Below are 25,890 nucleotides of genomic sequence, written 5' to 3'. Positions count from 1 at the left end.
TTGTTTTTCTATCTACAAGTTTTTGTGCTTAGTTGTTTTATTTATTTAACTGTCCAACTTTCCTTTAAAGTGCAGAAATAAAATAATTCCAATGACTCCACTTGTATTAAATTGGCCTTTTAAATGACGATGCCATTTGAGCAGGAGTGACAAATTGGGCTGGAGGTGTTTAGTGGTCTGTAAAGCGTTATGTCCATTGTAAAATGGCTGTAAGCGTCTTGAATTCAGTAAATTCTTACGAAAGTAGCTGTGAGTTGTGTGTGAGTTTTATTTTTTTAATAAAGTGAATTACTAACATCGTATTCAGGTGGGCTGTTGTTAAAAGAGAACACGCTATCACATACTGTAGATCACATACATTAAGTATAGCCTGTTGAATACTATGATTTCAGAGATGCAACTTCTCTATAATAAATTTAGATAAAATTATGGTGTGGTTATCTTAGACTACTTAGCAAACAGACTGGAAATAGAAAAACCCAGATGGTCTGGCTCACTACAAAGGTAGCAAAGCTTCTGAATAAATCGTTACATCGTTAGTTTGATCTAATATTGACATTTATGACTGCCTGGGCATGATCACTACATCCACACAGCAAATTCACAGTAAAGCCACATAGCCTGCCCAGCTCTTTCTTTTAGGAAAGCTTGAGGTCTGAGGTGATGGGCACTGAAGAGCAACCCCTGCTGATCAATTATGGTCAATTTGTGAAAAGAGCCTGTGAAATACTGATTGCTGATTACATGTTCAGGCAACAACAGTTAGGGCTTAGATTTAATACAGAGAATGTGTGCAGAAGAATGCACTTTTTGAGACCTGTTGGGTCATATGGGTTTTATTTGGGCCAAAAATAAAAATGTATTGATGCTTTTGTTCTCGTTTTAGATTCGTGTTTGTAGAATGTTCTCACTGTTTCAGCCTAGCAGTTAAAAAGTATTGAATCCGAGAGAATAACTGGTCTTTTTAAAGCCATCATAAACCAAGATTGTACAGTTTATTCCAGGTGCTGGTCTTTGGACCTGATCTGCTGATAAAAAAAAACAAACGTCTGCAATACATAATTATATAAATAAATGCGTAGGTTGTAAAGCCTGAGGAAGTGCTAAACAGAAGTATGGATTTGGTCAGGATGTTTTTTATAATCTGAGAGACAGTGTCACATCATTCAACATGAGTCATACACAAAAATAGGTGGATGAATGATTGGTGCTCAAGTATCATTTCAGGCTCCCTGTTATCATTGTTTTAGCTCAAGACTTTCTTCTTTGTCACTCTGCTTTCTTCCCACTCTGCTTGATTTTTAATACTTTTTATGCGTGTTGTAGGACGGGACGCAGTTTAGTAATGGATTCAAGTTGAAAGCAAAGAGTGGGCGAGAACAAACAACCCTATAACGCCATTAATCTCTTATATCTGGAGGTAAACATACAGACACAAATGTGGCAGCAGAACAGCTCCAAGCCACATAAACTGGACTTTGCATTCATACATTAAATCTAAAGGGATGCCAGCTGTTAAAATAGACTTTTGTGGCATTAAGACATTAAGATTTGTAGGTTTACCAACAAATATTTTCACCTCCATTAATCAGTTCCCTAAATTGCAAACTGCAGTATCAGTGGTTGTTTAGAGTGAAGGGTTGTGTTTAATCTGTGCGTAAGGAAAACCAGTATATAGCAGATACTTTTAGTCAGCAAGTGTAGTGGGCCACTTGCTTATTCTGTCTGTCACTTCTGATATTTGTTTACATAAAAGCCAGGCACCAATTAATTTCACTCTCTTACCAATTAATTTCACTCTCCCACTTGGGGTTCGACAGTTTTCAAAAAGGCCTTGGAGACCAGCTAAATGTACAAGCACTTTAAGATTCATGCTCATTTGCATAGACATGCCCATACAGACCACACAAACAGTGCACACTCACAAAAACATGCTTTTAGCTGTCTAAATATGTAAAAGCAGACCTCTGCATTCATAAGGTTTTAAAAGGAGTAGAACAGCAGCAGGTATTGGTCTTATTTGATTCTTTGTGATTTCAAACAAACAACTTTCTGCATCTGGGTCATTTTTCACACTTTTTTCCTTGCTGGATAAAAAGGTGATTCCACTTGTTACAGTATATCTTGATGGTGCAAGTCCTTAGCATGGTGCACACGCCCAAAAGATAGCAGCACCCTCCTGCTCCTATGGTAACAACTGTCATTCCTGTACATTTTCCATATCATTCCACCCCCTTTCTTTCTCTCCCCTGCCTCAGTCTTTTCCTCTGAATGCACCCTTTCCTCGGCAAACTATCCATCTTGTCCATCTTCTTCCACCACAACCTAAGTGCCTTCCCACAATGAGGGACTACAGTTGCCATGGAGATAATGGCCACACCATCTCCATTAATAAAATTAAGTCAGAATCTCTACAAACAAGCTCACATCTGAGCAGATGGTAGATTACACAAATACTGTATCATCATTTAGGTTCTGCCTCCTGCAGACTGTGGTTTGTGTTCGTGGTTTTATTAATCGAGTAAGTACTGTTTGTGTGGCTACAATTGGCAGACACTGGTTTATAGCAGCGATCTCTACTGAGATGCCATTATTCAGGATATTTGTAGAAAAATATCATAAAATTATACTTTGCAATGCTGAAACTTTCTCCCCCTGATAAAATACTAATCTGGTTGCATTGGAAGGGTGGGGGTTCTTTTTGGGTGTAAATGGCTGGAGATTAAAGGGAAGTGTTGCAGCAGAAAATCAAAGAGGTTGGTTTTCAGAGTATGGAGCTGCAGGACCCGTTTATTCACAGTGGCTAAAAAAAGGATGTGAAAAATATAACACCATTGAAAAAAAGACTAATCACACTCTTTTCTGCACGGAATAAAGTTCCAAGTTGATGTAACACTAGTGCAAGACAGTACGATGAGCCATGCACAGTATTTTCTACAGGAATAGTAGAAGACAAAAAGCCGAAGGACATCTTGGTAGGAAAAGCTGACTTTGAGCAGTTTGTGTATTATTGATTAGAAAGCTTAACCATTACCCAGACAGAAAGTGTCAACCAAAGGCAACCCACCAGGCAAAGGAAATGGCATGTATTATGGCATCAAACAAGCTGTATGAGCCCTGTGAAGTATAACGATTAAATGACTAAATTTGATCATTTTCAGATTTTACCAGCTCCATCTACACCATCAGTAGCTGGCTTGATTTAATTGCCAATTTGTGCAGAAAATTAAAAAAAATGAGGCAAACAGTGGGGCTAATATTTTGCACTTTAAAATTCTTCTCACCGTTTTCTTTTTTTAGGATAATCTGAAGCAGATTTTGTACAAGCATGAAAGCTGGAGCTGAAGGTGCTTGAAGTTCTGCCAACACCCCAGAGGCCGAGGCTACGAAGCAGTTAGCCCTTAGGACAGTGCCAGGAAAATGCATGGTATGTTGCTAGTCAGTGGGAGACAGATCGTCTCTACTCCTCCTTCCATATAATTGGAATATTTGAAAGAGAGAAACATGCCCTCTGTTTAAAGCCACTATCCCAGATTTCTGCAAGACCAATCAGGCTCTAAAGAGGGTTTTTTTTTTCTTTTCCCTCCCTTCAGCTTGCTGAGAAACAAAGAAACTGTTATGGTGTGGCAGCTGTCATTGTTCCTGCAAAAAGCATCTTTCCAGAGTGGAGGGGTTTTGTAGGATGTGCTAAATTACCTACACCGAAGGAGATAGAATAAAAATTGTGTTCTGTCTGGTAATATCAGGTATCCCAGGTTTTGAAGTTGATGTTATAGAAGTCACAGTGCAGAAAGGAAAGTCATGAAAGGCCAAACTACTGAGGAAGTGACAGAGCCGGTTCATCTTCCAGATATCACCTCACTGTGCAATTAAATATAAATCCACTCATCCCCGAAGACAGACGCAGGTTTGAGACTAATTACTGCATATATTTGGAAGTTGAAAACCCAGAAAATATAATTAACCGACCTATCATGCGCGCACACACCCACCCCTGTTCTCTCTTCCTCCCTGCAGGTCACCCTGACAGCAAGGAGGGCTGAAGCTGATATAATAACACCATACTGCAATCAAAACGTCTTTACGACTATGAAAATTAGAAACTAAACTTACAAAACACAAAAACAAAAAAAAAAACTGCTACTGTCTATCAACTATGGCAGAGTGGAACATCTGAGTCCTCTGAGGTGACAAGGCATCACACACGCCTCAAATTCAGTAGGACAGTATTTCAGATTTTTGCTACAGTTCATGTTTAGTCATTTTATTGATAAGACTTGAGATGCTAAACAATACTTTAGATTACTCAAAATGACATAATTTATTTTACAGTATAATTATTTAGAACTTATAATATCTGTAACAAGAGTAAGTTGAAATGTTAGGAGAATTTTATCTTAAAATGCACTGAATGTACTTTTTCAACCATTCTTGCATTATCTAAAAAAAATACTATAACAATGTTTTGCAAATTATTCTTCTGTTGGCGGCTGTAGTTTGTAAGGCAGCTGTCCACAGACCACAGGGTCAGTGGTTTAATCCCTGGTCCCTGGTATATGTCGAAGTGTCTCTGGGCAAGATCCAAGCCAGGTAGAAATTGGGGAGGGTTGTGTCAGGAAGGGCATCTGGCGTAAAAACTGTGCCAAATCAACATGCGGACAGTGAGTCGCTGTGGCGACCCTGAACTCACAGGATAAGCCGAAAGGACAAAAAATTAATAAATAAATTAGAAATAAGGTAAATACATTCCACCCAATCAAAAATGTCTATCCAGCTTTATGTACATTGTATTCTAAAAATCTTTACCTGTAATTATTTATACATTTGTCTGTTTGGTGGATATTCATTTTGAAGGGACAGACTAGGTGTTTTCCAAGAGCTGCTAGATGAGGATGAACTGGGCAGCTGAACCACACGTTATAATCGAGCTAACTGTGTTCTGAATTCAGTACCCAAAATTTTGTGTGTGAACCAACTGAGTTTAAATAAAATGTATCTGTATCAAAATTTCCAGAATGCCTGCATGTTTCAGCTGAATGGAGAGATTTCTTTAATCAAATTTCAGACTGTGTTGATAGACATTTCCCCATTTCGCATATGTGTGCTGAGAATTCAGATAAAATTATTTCTGATTTCTAGTGGACTTGAAATTAAATTATCTACACTGTTGATATGCAGGTCTAACTGTGCCTCAATGGCTTGTAATGTTTCCTCTCCTACGTGGAGAGGAGGACCTGCTCAGTGTGGGAGTAACCTTCACGCAGAATTGAAATAACACTCATGTGTTACTGAGATCAGGTGGAATGCCCACTCCCCCTGGATGCATAATTACTGGAAATTAAGTCAGACTGCAGAGAGATATAGGCTTTACCTGACACACAGACGTGCTCACCATGAGACTGGAGCTGCAGCTTATGATTATTCTCATTATGGACATTTTCAAATAGCTTGTTTATGTCTGATCAGCAGTTTATAATGCTGATTTAGTTCACCATCATAGAGACCAATAAAGACAGTAAATATTCACATTTGATAGGATGCAGCTATACATGGTGCTGCATTGTTAACCATGCTATGTGCGCTAAGAACTACTTTGGTGTCTACAATTATGGAAGTGGATGATTGAATTTGTGATAGATGTTCATGCTTCCCAAAGGATAAATTTTAGTGTGAGTGGTTACTCCCCAGCTCTCCTGTAGATTCACAGTCTTGTGAGAAAATTACTTTTTAACTATTCAATCAATTAAGATTGTTTCAATTTTAATAAGCATGCGTAGACATACACTGACTGACGAGGTAATAAAGGGCATTATATTAAGAGATGGTTCTAATGTATTAAATGCATGTAATGCATTCCAGTATGACTCCACTACCCAATATGATCTCAACAATATACAGACTTTTCACCTTTCTGCCAGTATTAACCTAAAAACTGAGAAGTAATAGCATTGTAAAAGTAGAATTCATGGCAGAGCTGCTGGATTAGATTGCATTAGCTTGTACATGTGTGTAAATGTGCAGCATGCAAAGTACAGGATTTCCTCAGTATCAAAACAAATTTTTACCTCAAACTCTCATAATTTCACAACTAGCACAAAACAGCAACAACAACAACAACAACAACAACAACAACCACCCCCATGCAAACACACACAGCTCTATAATGCCCAATTTAAACCTGAAGCACCCTGGACTGGATCAGATAAAGAAAATCAGATATCAGATGAGATCACTGTTTAGACAATCATATAAATCGATAGGTGATGATTCTTTGCTTTAATACAACACACACAAACCTGAGATATTTAATTAAAAAGAGACTGACCGATTTGGATCTAGTTTTTAGCTTTGGTGAGTGAAGCGCTATGCTGTTGTAATGTTATGGTCAAATTATGAGAACCATCTGAAGGTTTAAAAATAAAAAATATAAGCCAAATTGAGCAAGGATATGAAACCAGAGACCTCAGAAGATTATATCAAAACTGAGAGACTTATGGCAGACTTATCCATTTTTACTGCAATCACATATGCCAAGGCCTGTTTTTTTAAAGTATGTGTGTTTTTTCAGAAGTTAAGAAAATGGAGCTTCTTTGTATTATCTCTATGCATATTCAATTTATTCCTGCATATTTAAATTCATATATGCATCCCTTGTGCTTTCACCGCCAATACCAAAAACCCACATAGTGGTTATATCTAGAAATCTATAAGCAGAGCCACAAACTTAGGATGTCTACTGTTACAGCATTTATCACACACCCAACAGGAATCACAATCAGGTGGGTTTTCTGGCATTAACACCTGTACAGGACACAGGTTGCATTTAATACTTGTACACATAGAAATAAATAATAAGAAGGATTAGGAAGGCAGAGTAGCAGATTTCTCCTTTTGCTTGCTTGGCCACCATTTTCAGCATCTTTATTGCTGCCTAATAATGTCGGAGGGAAGTGAAAACTCATAATTAGGCCCTCAGACTAAGCTGTACTTTGTGGGAAGGGAAATACAGTTCCCTAGCCTTGGGAAGGATAAAGGGAGGTTGTAGACAGCAGTATGCGGACTAAGAATAGAACAGGCATTATTATGTATGGCAGGTAGGCGCTATGTGAGAGAAGATATTCAATATCATTTTAGAAAGGGGAGAAGAGTGGGTCTGAATTTCTCCTGTAAGTTAACTTTTTTCAAAGAACTCTTTGATGGATTTATGCAATTACATTAGCACTGTATGCTACGCAGATAGCCTGCAGACATGTGGTGGAATGTAACTCTGTACAATTACTCAAAGCTCTCAAGCGCAATTCTGAAGGGGTTCTGCAATCATCTGAAATCTATAAATAGGACTTTTCATTCAAAACATATAATCTAAGAGGATAAACTGAACTAATATAGATTACAGGACACTGTAGATAAAATTAGCTCCACCTCCATAAGGTATAACAGTAATATGCTGCGAACATTATCCATCAGCAATAATTCAACACAATAGCCTGATACAACCACTCCTGTGAATGACTTTTTTTTTTTTTTTTTTAATACACAACCTACATTTATCTAAAAATTAGACAAGGGGTTTTGTTTGAGTATCAGTAACTCAGTGGTTGTTCGTTATCCACATCTGTCTAAAAAAACAAGCCTCACTTGGACATTTGCTGCACAGTCACAGATTATGAGTTTGTATCAAATAAGAGTGTGGTTGTTGCAACCTACCCCACTGGGGTGAGTTTACACTATTTAGGGCTAGATGTGTGTGTGTATTCCTGAATGTGCGTGTGTGTATTCCTGAATGTGTGTGTGTGTGCGTGTGTGTGTGCGTGTATTCCTGAATGCGCGTGTGTGTATTCCTGAATGCGCATGTGTGTGTGTGTGTATTCCTGAATGTGCATGTGTGTGTGTATTCCTAAATGTGCATGTGTGTGTGTGTATTCCTGAATGTGCATGTGTCACACAGGGCTCCAGTCACTGTGTAAATGGCCAAAATTACACTATAGATAAAAGTTTTACTTCAGGTAATTTGTTGGTCACACACAAATGCCCATTTTGTCAGCTCAGAAACCAATAGCAGTGTAGGATCATGAGGACATCGTCCAAGTTCTTTTCTAATTGGTCTGACAGCCCAACTCCCAGGTCTCTCCTATTGACAGGGTGTTTTCTTTGTATTCACAGTACTGCTACTTTTATTAAATGGACGTCTTCCACCACTGGTAGATGCTCAAACTGGAGGCAGGTAAAATGAGTTGAATCATAAATATACAATACATAAAACAAAATAAGAACACAAGTAGAATATGTCTAGTTTTATTGATTCACAACGACGTTCTCATTTCCCTGGAAGTCTCATCTAAAGGGATGTTTGCATTTGTGAAACACATGTATCTTTACAGCTACAGCACTTCTCCCCTGTGAGTCAGAGCACCGCACACAATCTCCCTCCTGAGGTGGGAGGAGCGTGTTGCACTGGGGATGCTGCACGATGCAGCAGTCCCGTCAAACCCCCCCAGCTCCACCTCCAGCTCCACCTCCAGGAGCCGGAGCACTTGTACACCTGTGGTATCATTTTCAATTGAACGTCGCTTGGATTAAAAAATAAATAAATAAAAATAAAGTCGAATCAAATCCAACAAAAGATGATCGAAGTCAGTTGGAAACAGAGCACCGGCGCGACATAGGTAAGACTATTTTACAGAGGCAACAAAATGATTTAAGTTAGTGAGGTTTTTACTAGAAGAAATGTGTTTATTTTTTAAATGAAATGCCTTCTCTCTTTTTCTGTATGCGTGTGCGTAATGGACACACATTGAGCGGAAACGCGTACGGTTCAGGTGCGCCAATTATATACAATTGCCTCAGACAAAATACAAAAACATTTCTGTAACATCGAGTCTTACACAGAGTGCAATTTTAACTTTGGTAACCTAGGGAAATTGCATTTTAATCAGCTATGATAATATAATTAACTATATAGGCTATCCCAGAACTAAAATGTACTAGATTTGTAAAGCATCGCTCTAAATGCTCAATGTGACCGTTTCCTTCCCCCTAAAATTAACTTTTACTAACGTAGTCTCTTAAATTAAAAATTGTAAATTATTGCTTATTTACTACCAAAGAGCTCGGTCTGCGACTTAACTCGCTTTATGTATTGCAGGACAAAGACTGTCTAGGATCGAAATAACGATGCCTCTCGCAGCGGTGGTCTTAATTCTGTTCGTGACAGGCATCACAAAAGGTAATGTGAGATTTTGATATGTCCATTGAGACAACTGACAGCGACACAAAGACATTTGAGTTCGAGAGGAACGAACACTTTTCTGAACCGATTTGCTCTGTGTGTACAAAGAAACTATACCCGTGGATATTTTATTGCTCTGCATATTTTGAGCTTTTGATTTTGGATGCAAACACGCTGCTGTCCCTTTTTTCTATCTGTCTCAAAGGTTGGGAATGCAGCACAGGGTGCAACACAGAAAATGGGTTTTGTGAGAAACCAGGGAAGTGCAGGTACTGAAATGACCTCAGATTCCGATGATAAATCATAGTCTGTAAGCTTCTGAACCCTAATTGCATAAACCGCTAAAGCTGTGAATGTCCTTCCTCTAGAGAAATTGAAACCAGCACAGAAAACTAGATCCTTTTTTTGGCTGCTTCTATTGTGTTTAGTCAGCTGCCAAATGAGTTCTTTGTTTGAACAATAAAAATGGTTGTTATCCTAACAGATAGCTCAAAAGCTTTATGGTTGCACAGCATGCCCAGTTTGAAATGTTTTCTGGCAAACATTACTGCATCTTCTCTCAAGCCAAAACGAATTAGTTCACATTTAGAGAATGTAACTAATTACAGCATAATCAAAGTAAACTTTAATAATTTGACTTCACTTTGGACTTTAAAAGTAAAAACAAGCAGGCACGGAGATAAGAACTGCAAAGCTCTGTATTAAGAGTTGTTAAGTTGCATTGTTTGCTCTTCCCTCACTTTCAGATGTAAACCAGGGTGGCAAGGAGAAAACTGTAACCAGTGCGTACCCTTCCCTGGCTGTCTGCATGGTACATGTGAGAAGGCATGGCAGTGTATCTGTGAGGAGGGCTGGGTGGGCAGCCTATGTGACCAAGGTGAGCCTCATTAAAAGCGTTATGGCCAGTCTCAGAACTCTGGAGAATAAAGTTAACTGGCCAAAAACATTGATCTGGAATGGAAATCTGGGTCAGTGATCAAAACTAAAGCCACAAAATAACTGCCATCATCTGCTTTGGGGCCAATGAGCATGGCACATATTCTAACCTTTCACTGTGGCTGAGATATATTAAATGTTAATGCTTTCTAAAGGTCACATTTCCATTTCAGTAGACACCCCTATTTAAATTAAGCACTTCAGTAATAATTCATATAGTATCTACAATGAACATTATTGCATAAGAATTACTTGGTTGACCCCAAGCAAAGGAAGAAGAAAAGACAACATTAAAAGAAGAAAGAATCTTTTGGGCTTCTGGCTCAGCTTGACCCCCTTATCTGCTCTTACAGTGCATGTCTTATTGTGTTGGAGCATATGAGCTGCTTGCTTGTGGAACTTGATTGCTTGTGTTGTCAGTTTTGCTCTTGGTGACAATGTGGAGTGTGTGGGTGAGTGCGTGAGTGAGAGAGTGCGTGAGAGAGAGAGAGAGCATAAGAGAGAGAGAGAGAGAGAGAGCATGAGAGAGAGTGAGAGAGAGAGTGAGAGAGAAAGTGTGTGTGAGAGAGAGAGAGAGAGATCTAAAAACAGCGTTGCCCCACTCCCCAACAGACACTCGCCAGTGCTCATCGAGGCCTTGCGCAGGTAATGCCACCTGCATAGAAACTGGAGAGGGGGGGTACTTATGCATCTGTCCCCCAGGATACATTGGAGAAAGATGCGACCTAAAGAGAGGAGTTTGCGTCACAAACAGGTACCAGCACCTTTAAAGTTTGTCTTTCAAGCACATTAATACTCCAGTGCCTTACAGTCTGACCTCCATTTCATTATCATTAGAAGCAATGAGCAGCATGGGGTGCGTTCATGGTCAGTTCTCTCTGCATAGTGAAGCCAGCCAATTGAAACCACTCTACACAGTGGTTAATGTATGTAGCTGGTAATGGTAGGCAGTTAGTAGTGTGACCTTACATGTTACATGTGTACATTTGTAGGACAAACAGTTTTGCGAGCATGTTTGAGTGTGGGAGCTGGCAAGTTTCCAACTTTGTAAAAGGTAAACGCCACCTTAATGGAGCTCCGGGTAAATCATCATCAGAAAGTCAACATTTATTAAAGGACTGGTTTCTCAGGGTGCAGTTCTGTTTTTCCAGATAGAGCAAAGAAAGTTATGGTGTTTATATTGAACAAAAGCAATAAATAATAAATACATTTTAAAAAAGCTAAGGCAAGCAGGTATATCGGATGTCAGCAGATGATGCAACTTGTAACTGAAGGTACAAAGGCTCAGACTTCAAGCTACAATAACCTTTTTTTGGCCTCAAAGCACTGTGCAAACCCATTGTGAATATAACATTAATGTACTACAAATTGGCCTTTTAGATGTCATAGTGACCTCCTTAGCAAATGCTTTCTTATTAACACACTAGCAAGTTTAGAGCAGCATTATCATTCATTTGGAGAAAATCATTTCTTTTAGCTGAAACATGCTCCTCTAGATACAGTGGATTTTTGGTGAATACAGATGGAAATGTTGCAGATCACAAATCTGAAAGAGCGAGCTGGACACTCATTATAAAGCTAAGCTCTGGAGAACTGCAGACCTCTGCTTGTTCATCATTATGAGCAATCCACTAACACATTGTTATAACATTTTCATTTGAGACCTAAAAATATTATAAAAAGGTATATTTTCATATTAGTAAGCGAGGATATAGCCATATAGTTTTGTTTTGTTTTTTTGTTTTATAGTAACATACAATAACTCCCTGCCTGTTAAGGCCTGTAAATGTGTAATAATTGGGCTCATAAAAAAACAATATTCTTGCAGGCACAATTTTTTTAAGCAATGAAATCTACTGGTATGAAATGGATTTCAGAGATTTAATTCCCTAACTTCCTGGTGTCATAAATACAGAAGCAGCCATGTTTATTGTGCCTCTGCCTTTTTGACAAGCAGACACCTTGTTACAGTAGCCGGAGGTGTGTACCTCTGGTGTGTGCGCAACATCATGAGCTGCATCCCAATTCAAAAGCCTCCATCCTTTGAAGTCAACATTTTCAAAATTGAATACATCATTGCAGCTCACACCGACCAAAACATAAAAGGCAGTCCATTTCAAAAGCTCCATACAAAGCTCTATACAATATGTAAACAGAAATTCAGCTGTGTTGCCATTTTTTGAAGAACACAACTGATGTTCACTTTGCATCTGTCAATATTAGTAAATACTGTATTATGTACTCCCCAGACATTACCTTTAGGTGGTCATTAATGTCTGACACAGAGTTGATGAGGAATGCACCTGTATGCACCAATAGTTTTGCCCTCATTTGAGAACATGAGGTAGAGGTTCAGCCAAGCCTTCTGAAAGGACACACCTTCATGGATTGTGTCATTGGTGTCACACCAGAACTGACAGAGTCTCAACTCTAATATTTTGAAATATAAACTCAGTCTGAAATTTTTGGTTTTAGACAATATTCCACTGACAAGAATCTTCAGCAAAAAGTCTATTATTATATTTTCACTGCTGAGTTTTAAACAGGATTGATCTGTGATGAATGCCCATCACTTGCCCATCAGAGAAATATTAAAGCCTCTGGGAATGCAGCTAGCTGACACAGCCCCCCCCAGACTCAGAACCCCACCATGTTTGGTCTGTCAGGCAGCCAGTTATTGACTCCAATAACACCTACAATTCAATAGGCTACAGCTTAGTGTCAGTAAATTGACAGGTCTCCTCCTTCACCAAATAAATCATCTGAGTCTTGTTATAATTTCCACAATGTGGCAACTGCTTCACTTTTACGCCAGAGGAATTAATCTCCATTAGAAGGCCTAAATGAGGTTTCAATAATCGGGTTATTTTATGAGGCAACAATGAAGTATTATTCTTTTGACTGACAAAGACACAAAATTAGGAACTTGAGTAACTACATGAGCCACTATAGATATTGTTTTAAAACGACTTTTCAGACTATGTTTCACATGTGGGTGCAGGGAGATTAAACTGCTGAGGCAGAGCCAAGACTCCTTTTAAATTATATTACTGGTACAGATGTTTAACAAGCAGACAATCAGCTACACTTTGTGCATGAAGCCTGGAATCAGTAACGCAATTTTGTTAAGCACATGGCAAAGTGTTAGTAGACAACAGTCAATAGTTGTTAATAACTGAAATAGTTTTTTTAAACAACTGTCATCAGTTGTTTAACTATTTAATCCACACATTAATATATTGAATGACATTTTTGCTAATCAAGCTACACTCAATAACCTATAATGACAAAATAAAAAAATAAAAAATAAAAAGACCCTGACATTTACTACTGTTTAGAAGCTCCTTTGAGCTTTGAGGTCGAATTCCATATCTGGATGTGGACATTTTCTGCTCACAGAAAGTTAGGAATATTCAATGTTTGGGTGAAATTTCAGAATGCACCTAAAATGCACTATAACCTTAACTAGGGAACTTAGTTTGACCTTCTCAAGTTTTGAACGCACATGTCCAACTCTTCAGTGTTTCAGTACTCATTGCATAACATGCTGTTCTCTAACAAGGAGATTAACTGCAAATAAATGATAAATCACTGTAGCGTGAACCTTTTACATTTTCCATAAATTTCACCTGAAAGTCGAATATCCCTAATTCTTCTATGGGGTCTAAGTCTGGGCTTTGGTTGTGTCAGGATGGAGCTGCATGTCCATCTGCCAGGTTTTTTCATCTTCTCAGAAGACTTCTGAAGCTCTGTTAGAGTGCCGGTCAACTTCCTAACCAAGGCCTTACTTGCCTGGTTAAGTCCAGGTGTTTTTAATCATCTTTCTTTTCACAATTATTGAGGCCACTGTGCTCATGGGAACAGAGCTTTAGGAAAGTTTATTACCATTACACTGTCATACTGCTTTTTAATAAGTCTTAGCCCGAGCCCCTCAAATCAGTTATTGATTTGATAAAGTTTAGCTTTGGCATTTGGCTCCTCGGAAGCACCAAAGAACTGTATGAAAAGATGTGTAGACATTTATGGTGAGGTAATTTGAGTGTAACCCTAATAGGTTAAATTTAAAGTGTGTTGCTTGTTTTTGTTCTGTTAGGTTTTGTATTGTTTGTGTAGAGTTGTGGCCCCATAGTCAAAGTGGCTCTGGACTGACCCAACAAACAAATTAATGTTAAAATTTCTAGCAGGGCTGTTTTCCTGGGAAAGAATTTAGTCTCTACAAATTAAATGTTTTCAGCACCATAGCTACCCCCGAGATATCTAAAAACAAACCTAAATAATTAACATTTGCTGTTGGTGCAATTACTTTCTCACCTTATCAGAAAATTTAGGATATTTTCTTGACTAAATTAATATATGAATTATTAAGATTAAAATGTGCCATCAGAGAACCACTCTGCAATATTTCGCAGCATCAGGACACACATCCACAAATTATGGCCCTAGAAAGCTTTCCATTGATGTGAACCTTTTAAAATCTGTAAATAGGATCAAACCCCCCTGATGGTTGTTTTGCACATGACCGCTTTATAACCACAGGCTAATATATGCTGTAGCAGGCCTTCTCTCCACCTGCCCTATATTCATATTATGCTGTTCTGTCCTCCAGCTCTCCTTGTCAAAACAGAGGCACATGTATGGATGCCGATGGCCCAGCAGCATACTCTTCCTGCTTATGCCCCCCTGGGTTTTCTGGAGACTTCTGTGAGATCAGTGTTGACAGCTGCCAGCCCAACCCCTGCCTCAATGGTGGCAACTGTACAAACTACGGCTTGGCCTTTACATGTGTCTGTTCACACGGCTTCACTGGTTTCACTTGCAACGACACCATCAGCCTCTCACCCTGTGGGGGCCGTCCCTGTGCCAATGGGGGCACGTGTCTCGATCAACCTGATGGAAGTTTCCGGTGTGTTTGCCAGAAATGGTTTACAGGTCCCACATGTTCCCAGCAGGAGAGACAGAAGGGCAGATCTAAGCCTCCTGGTGCCAGACCTGTGGACCACAGAGTGTTCTCGCTAACCCCGCAGCATTACTCCCTCCCTGCTCATGCCTTCCACAAGCTCCTCAGACCCCCTGAGAGAGACCTGCTCAAGATTACCCTGAAGGAGACGGTCCATTCCCCAGGCATTCTTGTCACCCATGGTCAGCTTGTCTGTTTTGGCATGCTGGCCCTGCTCACCTGCTTGGTCATCCTGGGCACCACAGGTATTGTGTTTTTTGGCCGCTGTGAGACGTGGCTCGCTAATGCCAAGTACAGCCAGCTTGTTCGGCAGCAGAGAGAACACCTGCTGAGAGAATCTGGCGGTACAAGCCAGGAAGAGCTGGAGCACTCCGTAAACATCATCCTGCCGGAAAAGATTAGACTCACCAGCTTTGGGAGACACTACACATCCATCTGATTAAATCATCACCACTTCCTTCCTCACTCCCTCTGGAGCGAGTTTAATATGAATGTCTTCAAACAGCAGGAAGAACAGAGGGAAATATTGTGACTGTTGTACAGTTGTGTTTATAAAGTCAAAATACTTTAGAAAATATGTGAATGTATATTGTAGTGGATTAAGTGCACAAACATGACCCTGAATTGTAAATGTCATCTTAATCTAGAATCAACCCATTAAATGTGTAAAACTATTAGACACGTTTTACCAAATAGCACATTGATTTCTGAAAAGAAAAAAAAGAAAAAATACATTCCCTTGTATTTCTCACTATTGTTACAGGTTAATTTCTAATAGAATAATATGAATTGAATGTAGGCTGCACCAGAACACACGCAACATAGATCATGGTTCTTTCAGTGATTGTCATTCAAGTAATTGTACCACTTTTAGTCTATTCCCAATTTTATAGTTTTTACTACAGCTGCAACAGCTAACATGAATTTAATCTGCAACAATTTTGAATATGGATTTATCTTTTAAGACTTGGTTCATGCAAAAATGCCAAACATTTGAGGGTTCCAGCTTCTAATGTAATGATTTTCTTTCACATATTTGACAGTAAATAAAACTCAAACAGTAATCTTTTAGTTTAACATTGTTGCATGAATTAGGCTGTGTGATATATTAAATGGGCATTTTTCACAATTTAACATTTGTATGAGTATAACGTTAATTGCTGCCTAACAGTCATATAATAAGTTATAAAACTGGCAGTATATAAAATATGTAAAGCTGCCTCTACAACATGCCACCAGAACAACTGTACTGTAAAATCCTGCACTTCATAACTGTACCAAAGTAGATGCTTTTCACATTAAGCTACTACTGTATGAACATGTAGATAATTTAATTTGCCAGATACCGTAAAACTTTGATAAATCACTAGATGTTACTTTCTCTTTGTGCCCATGCCATGAATACTGTATCTTTGTACCTCATCTATCAGACACTCATTTACAAAATAAGAGATTTTATCACTGTCTCTTGCTGCTAGTACTGTAATTTTATAGGTAATGCACCCTGCATCTTAAGCGTTATTATAGTATTTTGTCTAATCTTGCAGGAGATGACCTGCCACTCCTGCGGGAAAGAAAGGGGATTTCACAAATACTGAATGTACACAAGAAAACATTTTTCCAGATAGTAAAGATATAGTTTGATGTATATTATTTGTTGATACCACTTATCCTGTTATGGTCATAACGGGATTAGAGCCAAGACACAGGGTACAGCTCGCCAGTGAATCACAGTCCTGACACAGGGAAAAATAACCATTCATGCTTACAATTTAGTCACCAATTGATTTGACTGCATGTCTTTGTAATGTAGTAGGAGTAACCCAGAATGAAACCATGCAAGCATAGTGGGAACTTGCAAACTCCACACAGCCAGCTGCCAGGTTCAAATGTATCATATTTTCACGGTAGTTGTGAGGTAGAAGAGCCAACCACTGTGCCAGCATGTTGCCCCTTGTAGAATATTGCAAGTAAAATATTTAAATTCATTATCTGCTTATATCAAGATCTTCATTATTATTAGCAATGGTCTTATTTTCCCTCATTACCAATAATGTAGTTGGATTTGTTCATCATAATCTTCATCTAAGGAGGTCATCTTGTGTTTATATTAGGACAGTTATATTTCAGGCTACTTATGATACTGTGCACAAGTTAAAAAACAAATCTGTTACATATCCACTGAGTACCAGTAACTATAACTGTACTTGTCGATATTTGTTACAGTCTGGGATTTTTTGTTGTTGTACTTTGGTCAGCTAATGTTGTCTATTCATTGATTTTAATAAAATATACACAAAGTGTTTACCCAAGTAAGAGTAAGCATACATACAATCATTGGTCTACTATTGTCAGGAACAAAACAATTCTTATGCTGGTTTGCTGCTTCTGATAGTGAGGTCTAAAAAGCAGGCTAAACCCAGATCAGATGCTTGGCCAGGCTAATGCATAAGATGTTTCACAGTGTAATAGCCAACCAATGAACATAGTGTAAACACCCCCTAACTGCTCTGAAATCAGTGAAACATCTGCTTCCTCAGTGATGCTTAATAAATTCCCAACCCCCAAGCCATTTCCGATTATCACCTGAATAACAAGAGACCCTATCGGTACTCCTCCACTGTCCCTGAAGGTTTCAGAGAAAGTGTCTGTCTCCACCTTGTGGTACCAGTTCAACACTTTCCACAAAAAGCAAGATTTTTATGCAAAGAAACTCCTATTTATCACTTAAATTTATGTTAAGTATTAATTCTATTACTGTCGTAAAGCAAAATGCAAGCAAACAAGACAAACCCTACTCACAAATAACAACTTACAGGTTGTTAAGGACTATTCCAATGTTGTAGTCACACTATATAAATCATTTGGAGTCGTTTGTCACCAAGTCAAACCAGACAAACAAACTGTATAGATGCTGTAAAATAAGTTGAAGTTGGATTAAATATTGTATTTCAGGTTGAGCAGGGGCTCTTTTGCCAACAGAGTCTTAGCATGTTCTTTTCACCAAGTGGGAGATTTATAATAAAGAATGATTATTCAAGATCAATATATCCAATACACTAAATGTAAGTGGTGATTACTGATCCTTACTACTGTAATACAACATGATTTTTGCTTTAATGGAGATGTTTATTTAAGTAGAATCCAAATACTCTAGCTTGCTTTCCTATTACACTTTTATCATTTCCAACATTTAGAAAGGAGCACAGCATCAGGTTTCTGGCCAGTCTTTACCTATAAGAGTTATGCAACCCTACTATGAAAGTTGAAAAACAGTAACAAAAAACTAACATGTAGTCACACAATATGACCACAAGGTGTCACCATCTAAATGAAAACAGGAAGTAGCCAAACTAGGAGCTGAGTACTGAGTGATATATTTCAGCACACAGGAAACACTGGGGTTTACCAGCTGTTTATAGATAACTAATTTGGTTTGAACAAAGATACCGATATTCAACAACTTAAAATACTTAAACAATGTGGTTTCAGGATTTTTGTGTTTAATATCCCTATATAAAATTGCACTAAGTACAAAAACAATATTCTAATGTCAATGCAGTGAGAAACTATTAAAAAAACTATTAAAAGAGTCAATGATCCTGATAGTTTATTTTCCAATAACAACAACAATGCTTATTCAGTTTACTTTTTAAGTGAGTTTTCCCCATGCTATATCCAGCCATTTCTCACTACAGCCTGAACTTTGGAAAATGTTTCAGACTCCTGGTGTGTTACTCCATGTCCCTGACCTACAAGACCTAGCCTCAACTCCAATAGAGTTCAACAGATCTACATGACTGGGGGCAGTTATAAGTAAAAGGAGTTTAAATGTTAAACAGCATGTAAGTTATTTAATCAGCAGGGATTGCAATCTTTTCTTGATGCTGCAATTTGGCTCTGAATACTCCTTATCGTAACTACTTCAGTCAGTACTTGTGACTCCCATAAAAGGTTTACGAATAAACCTTCATAAGGACACCTACAATTCTGTAAGTGTCTTTAAGCCTAGGAAAATGTCCAGTGTTAAAAGTGGCCTTCTGGGTTTTGAAACGTGTCTCCTGAGCCACAAAGAGCCTCACATTGAACATGTTGAAGCTCAATCACACAGGTTTCACTGGAAACCATTGTGTACTGAGGCCCCTTGCTCCCCACCACCAGACATCCATTTGTGGAATTATGACCCTGGGGAAAGAGGGGCCCTCACCTTCAAAGCTGACCAGAGAAGGGTTAAAAAAAAAAAAAAGAAAGAAAACACACACACACACACACACACACATCCCCCTCAGCAGACCCATTCCTCTCTCCAAGTCATAAAACAAAACAACAGCAAAAGTTAAATCTCTCCCCTCAGCCTGAGACCCTTAACCCTTTGTTCCCGTCTGCCTCTCCGCTGACAGATGAGACCCAACATCCATGGAAAATTGAACCTGGATTCTTTCCATGTACAAAGAATTCCAGTCAGATTTCTTTTCAGGGGTGCACACTGGCTACGCTGTAAGTTCTATTTAATTTAGGTAGGTACACCTCTGTCAGCTGTCAACTGCACATAAAAACAGTGTGTTTGTGTGTTAAATGTGTTCCAGATGAGCAGTAAAGCGAGGTCACTGTAAACCAAGAACTCATTCTCCGATGGTACTGAACATACTCTCTTATGGAGCTTCTTTATCTTTCTGGATTGTGGCCAATAAAAATGAAGCGATGTGTACTTGTGACAAAGAGCATACACTGAATATCTGTCATTTTTGATGAGGTTAACCAAGGTGATCGTGTTCTCATCATTTCACTTGACTATTGTTAAATTTAAGATAAAAATATTGACCGAAATACATTTCTACTCTAGCCTTGAGAGCCTTTAGGTTTATCTTGTGACTCTTTGGGAGGTCCGTGCACCAAAGTTGGGACCCACTGCTTGATGGCACAGGTGCTGGAAATGTCTGCATTTCCAAACGGCTGCCAAGGAAGCTGCTGACTCGTTTCTACCTCTATATTGTACTTTTACAGTATATTGCTCTGCTACTCGACATTATTATTCTTATGCATCTAGCCACATATGGACTTGTGTTAAAGACGAATGTGGAGCACATGTGAACTGGATACAGATCCTATGATTTCTACACCTACAACAGAGCCCTGATGGCCAGGGACTGAAATGAAAGGACATGACCTACACATTTGCCACGTCTCAGGTCTGTAGAAAGACAGACATCCTGTTTTCTAGACACCTAACAAAAGCTCTCTCTCACTCTACTCAACTTCATCAACACCACTAATCTCAAACATTGAATGATTTATAAATGACACCCTGAACTTAAAGTTGTTATAAGGCTGTGGTTCGTAAGCAATGTTTTTTGATAAAATTACCCACATTCAACAATGTGCATCCTTATGTCAGTACATTTAAGTTTCGAAAACTTTGTTGTGTTCACAGTGATTTCTGTCCCGGTTATGACTTTGCCATTGAAGGTAACAGCTCTACACCCCAAAGGTGATAAAAAATAATGCCCCTGTGAAGGCTGAAGACAGGCAAGCAAACGTGAAATATGTTTCTGTACACACAAGTTGTGTCAGTGATATCTGGTTTCCTGAGTCATCGCTGTCTGAAGCATTGCCCCCCCCCCCCCGTTATGTCTTCATTGTGCAGTGTTTGTGTCTGAAGCCTCAGAAGGGATTTTCCTCTGGTGTCATGCAGTGCCTGATTAAAAATAAATAAATAAAAACTCATAACAGCCTTTCTGCTCTGTGATTCATATATTAATCCCTGAAAACACTTCTGGGTTTTGACTCCTGTGGATGGATAGATCACAAAGCTTAATTGGATCAAGTGTGACCATGCTTGTTTAATTGTAACAGGTCAAACGCTGGGAAAGGGGCAGTTCAAAAACATGGCAAAGCCATCTTTACAGATTAAAAGTTAATAACCACTACTTAGACACAAAATTGTTTACCCTAATTGCAGACCCCAGTGTGTTTGCATGATATAGATGTAAAATTGACTTTAAAATATTTTAAGTTGAGAATGACTTTCACATTTGAAAGCTTTGCCAAAAACCACATTATGCTGTTAAATATGAATCTTTAAAGAGTGTTCTTGCTTCTTTTCCCTTTGACAATAATTGTTATGCATTTCTGAATTTGCAAGATCTCATTATGAATTACAATAATGCAATAGTTGTTTTTTTTGTTTTTGAAGATTTACAGTATGAGCAGAGATTTCTGGGGGATCTTATCTTTCAAGTGATGCAATATTTTCTGTTTCTCCACACCAATTACAACGTCTGCACTTCAGAATAGGTATTTCTAGAGGATCTATGAGAGCTCTGTTGTGTTTTATTGTGCAGGAAATTGAACATTCATCCTTTTGTCTTCTTAGTCTATGAGATGAAATTATTGTAAATTCTATACAAAACATGCTGTTATTGCAAAAAGTAAAACACACCTGTGTCCCCCCTTGCAAATTGACATTAAAGCATCTTATATAGTAAAATATTTTTGTTGGAAATATAATAGGCCTGAAATAAAAATTAGATCCAAGCATTTTATTGTATGAAAAATATATCAATAAAACTGAATAATATTTACAAAACAGCTGAGCCATGCAGGGAAAACAGCAGCACCATCACTATGATCTCCAGTATGAAAAGACATCAGTATCGGTTCTCTGGATTCATCCCGTTTAAAAACCGAACTTCACAATAATACTGACGAGCACAGTGATGCATATTACTGAATCTCCTGACAGAGATAATAATAATGGCGAATTTACACAGGGAGGAGAAATAAAGACAGAACTTCTGAAATCCAAAGTACTTTTCTTTACAAGCAACGTCAAAACAAATCTTATGTGGTTTTCATCTTAATCGGATGTACAATTGCCCATAAGAAATAAAGAAGAACGTACACCCTATAATGATCAACAAATGACTTTGATCTTTAACAAATATAAAAATAAATATAGACAAATGTTAATGAAAGAAAATCTAACTGGAGTTACAATACTGGAAAAACGCAGCATGTATTTGATTCCATAGCAGCTCTAAAAAGATTAAAAATTAACCTACACATGAATAACTAGATTACGGGGTTTTTCCATCTTTTCTCTATAATGATCCAGCCAGTCTCTGAGCTCTGAGATCCGATACCCCTCAGGTCCTCTCCCACCTTGGTAAACTACCTTTCCCTCCTGCAGTATATAAAGTCTGTCGAAATAAGCTCCGTACGCAGTGTTGGAGGAGTTTTCCATGCTGTCCACCACGACCAAGCAACCGGGCACCTCCAGGTGCATCAGCTGTGCTGCGTTCAGCCTATCCTGCAGACACCGGTGTGTAGGGATCTGATAGGGCGCGTCAGTGCTAATCCAGCCGTCTGAGGGGTGCGCTTCCTCGATATACACCACTACAGAGTCTGCAATGTCTGCGTTCTGCTGCACAACTCCCTGGAAAGCCTTCAGACGCGCCATGAACGGTGGTCAGGTGCAGCTGCCAAAGTTGAGGATGAGCGGTCTCTTGTCCTTCGCGTAATCGAGGATTCGGCTGCGCTGCTGATTTTCCAGCTGAACAACTTCGGTGTTTGGCGCTCTATGTCCGAGATGCGCTGCTTTCATAAAGTCCAGTTTGTGGCCGTGCCACACTGCTTTGAGGGAGTCCAGACTGAAGAGACGATTGGAGTCCGATATACAGAGGGGGGGATCGATGGCATCGCCCTCCTGTTCCATCCTGAAGAAAACCCTTTTCCTTATGCACAAAAAGTCAAGCAGCCAAAACATGACTGCTGCCACTAGAAAACGGGGCAGCAGGACCAGACAGACCATTGCATCTTTAACCGCCTTAATTGTATTCATAATCACTAGAATGAACCTGAATTCTCTTGTGCTATGTCACGATACTGTGGGTTGAAGTTGGGTTACTTGCAACTTCCCCTCTTTTTATATCACCGGCAGATTTGAATGAATCACACTCCGCCTCCGAACTGGGGCCGAGGCCTCACATGGTGGGGATTACCTTCTGTCAACTCCACAGCTTTGAGTCACAGCCAAAAGCCAAGGGTGCAGGAAAGGGTGCGCCACAGCAGTGGGTTGGAGTCGGTCATAATTTTTACTATGGGACGGTTAAAATTACCATTTAAATCCCACTGCTGATGGTGATGTGCGATTGCTGAAATCGTTTAACTGTTCTATCGTGCGAAAACAGTGCTGCTGCAATGACAGTGAATGGTTTACAGGAGCAGCATTTCAGCAGATGCTGTGTGGCCACTTACTCCACTTCGAGGATTGGCCTCTTCCTGTAGCTCACATGAGAAATATTAGTGACATAAATCTTATGTTTAGACCCCAGATGATTTACATACACTAAAATCATCGTCTGTGAAAGTATTGCTATTGAGACATGAAGGAATGAAAACTATTTATGCGACGTGAGGGGAAGCTACATTTTCAGACAATTTACAAGTAGTAAAGAAAAAGGTTGGTGATATGTGAAAATTGAAATGATGTAAATAAAACCTTACAACTCAATTCTGTGTTTGAGGAGAAATGTGCAGAGCAAAAAAACGTGTAAAAGCAAGTGCCCGCACACATATCCCCCCCCCACACCCACATACACACACACACACACACACAGAAACACACACACACACACACACAAAACCACACACACACACACACACGACTAAGCTTTCTTTAGGCTAAGGGGATACCAGCACTCTGCGGCCCCAGGGCTCATATAACACCTCAGGATATGAAGACATGAATCAGAATGAGAAACTTTTGGGGTCCAAAGAAACAAAACATCACCTTCTGCTGTGGTCACAAATCTCAGGTTTATATTTTTTCTGTTAAGTGGGCCAGATTACTTTTAAATGTGTCCTGGCCGATGTCTGAAGGCTCATAAAAGTTTGAAGAATGTTGAAAACAGTCTGTTGGTTGCTTGTTTGAAGAGCTGCTTTCTTCAAACAACCTCATTCTTCTGTAATTACTTTCCCACAAACTAATCAGAGAACCCAAAAACCAAACTTGTACCTTCATTCCAATTGTTTTTTTTAAATGCGATTTAATCTTTGTGAGATTTGATTTTTGAAGAAACCTTTTTATTCAACATATAATATAGAATCGTGCTCATCAAACAAGCCCTACAAAAGAAGCTACAGTAATATTACGAACCAGTACTACTATTGAAAGGACTACAGACATGACACTAGTTACAGGTATAAAACCTTTTAAAGAAGTCAAATAACGGTGGCCTTGTTTTAAAATACAAGTTGGGTGAATACACATCAGAATGTAAATGCAGGGCCATGACATGCTGCAGAGTAAAGTTTCTGAATTTATTGATGTGACCAATGTTTAAACCACAACTTTCTCAATTCTTTTGTAATGTAACCAACTTGGTTACATTCAACATGGTTTGGATTAAAATGACTTAAGTTGTACAATAACTCTTATGGTTAGGGAAAGATTATGATCATATATTTTTAAATGACTGACTGCAGGATAAGTTCAAATTAGGTTCAAGTCTGATTTTTTTATACATCACACTACCACCTTTTTCTGCTCATGATTTACAAGACTAATTGTATTTATAGCAGCTATAAATGATTGATGCACTTGCTCTTTTTCCTCTCAGTTTTGTAGCTGTCAGTCATGATTTACCAAATTCTAACTTCAAATGACTAGTTAACCAAGTAAAAAGTTGGAGTGCAGGCAGTTTTCTGTATGATTCACTGTTGATTACAGGGGCTTTAACAAACTAGGATTGACCTATACAACTGTTGGCATTTATTTTACCTCTGTTATTTGCAAACAGAAACACATGACAATATTTGCATGGTGTGAATGACTATACAAGCAAATATAACAATGAGTACTGAGCAGTTGTTTAGTCTCTGTTTTACCAAGAAAAATGAGCCACACAAAATACAAGAGTAGGCGAACAAAGTGCAGATTACAAATTCTGTACTGTAAATTATGTGATCTCACATGTACTGAACACAAACCAGGGAGGCATGTTTGAATCTTGTTTGCATTACACATTTAGAGCAACAATACAATATAATACAATCCAGGAAAGTTTGCGGCAACGTCTACTTTTATAATTCCCATAATGTTAATTTTGTTTACTTTTTACACCATGATGGAGGTGTTATTAAAATTATTGAGATCATATAAAGGTTGTGTTGTACTGAAACTGCATTAGTGTGAGGTGTTTTGTATATTTTGTGGTAGGACAAACAAATAGAATTATCTCAAGTCCAGTGCTTTAGAGGACCTCAATAACAAACATTAAATCTACATATTAAAGATTTCAACAAAAAGTGAACATTACTAACTGTGTAAAAGGTAGAATTTATGGCATAGTTGTTGTATTAATTTATAACAGACTGTACAGGTGGAAATAAAGTGGCCACTTCGGCTGCATTTTACTGTGATGTAATATATTTTGTGCAACGAAACTGCATTAAAGAACTAGATGGAAATGTTTGTGAATATGTAAAAGTACTCACATTAATGCAAAACATTATGCCATGAATTGCAACTTAGCCCACAATGGCCTTATATAAACAGTAATATTATCATATAGGTCACATTTCATTAGTGCAAACATTTCCCACCCCTGTCATTACAATTTCCTCCATTCTGCTCTCACCTTAAACTATTCTGCATTCTTGCACCAATGAAAAACATTGTCAGCAATCGCCACCTCCATCATCTTTAATTCATAAATTGTGCATTCATTCATACAACATATAGTCAGTCTAAGCATTTAATGCTGCT

General features: G+C 38.6%; 2 protein-coding genes across 6 annotated transcripts; one reads left to right on the top strand and one right to left on the bottom strand.

Moving 5' to 3' along the window:
• Positions 1–8,474: 8,474 nt before the first annotated feature.
• Positions 8,475–17,438, top strand: LOC137101803 (protein delta homolog 1). 5 transcript variants are annotated; one of them, XM_067480648.1, is made up of 7 exons: positions 8,475–8,666; positions 8,800–8,819; positions 9,146–9,226; positions 9,435–9,498; positions 9,976–10,106; positions 10,778–10,919; positions 14,772–17,438. In XM_067480648.1, the coding sequence occupies exons 3-7, from the start codon at positions 9,175–9,177 to the stop codon at positions 15,559–15,561; spliced, it is 1,179 nt and encodes a 392-aa protein (XP_067336749.1). In that variant the 5' UTR covers positions 8,475–8,666; positions 8,800–8,819; positions 9,146–9,174; the 3' UTR covers positions 15,562–17,438. The 5 variants fall into 5 exon arrangements, with proteins under 5 accessions (XP_067336749.1, XP_067336748.1, XP_067336750.1 ...); XM_067480647.1 differs by lacking the exon at positions 8,800–8,819; XM_067480646.1 differs by lacking the exon at positions 8,475–8,666 and having other exon boundaries at positions 8,680–8,819.
• Positions 17,439–21,007: 3,569 nt separating this feature from the next.
• On the bottom strand, positions 21,008–23,643 carry dio3a (iodothyronine deiodinase 3a). Its single transcript, XM_067480909.1, has one exon. The coding sequence runs from the start codon at positions 22,960–22,962 to the stop codon at positions 22,180–22,182; it is 783 nt and encodes a 260-aa protein (XP_067337010.1). The 5' UTR covers positions 22,963–23,643; the 3' UTR covers positions 21,008–22,179.
• Positions 23,644–25,890: the final 2,247 nt, after the last annotated feature.

The sequence above is a fragment of the Channa argus genome, chromosome 16, assembly GCF_033026475.1.
Source record: "Channa argus isolate prfri chromosome 16, Channa argus male v1.0, whole genome shotgun sequence".
Classification (NCBI taxonomy): domain Eukaryota; kingdom Metazoa; phylum Chordata; class Actinopteri; order Anabantiformes; family Channidae; genus Channa; species Channa argus.
The sequence above is the reverse complement of the archived record's forward strand: the minus strand, read 5'-3'. Positions and strand labels throughout refer to the sequence as shown.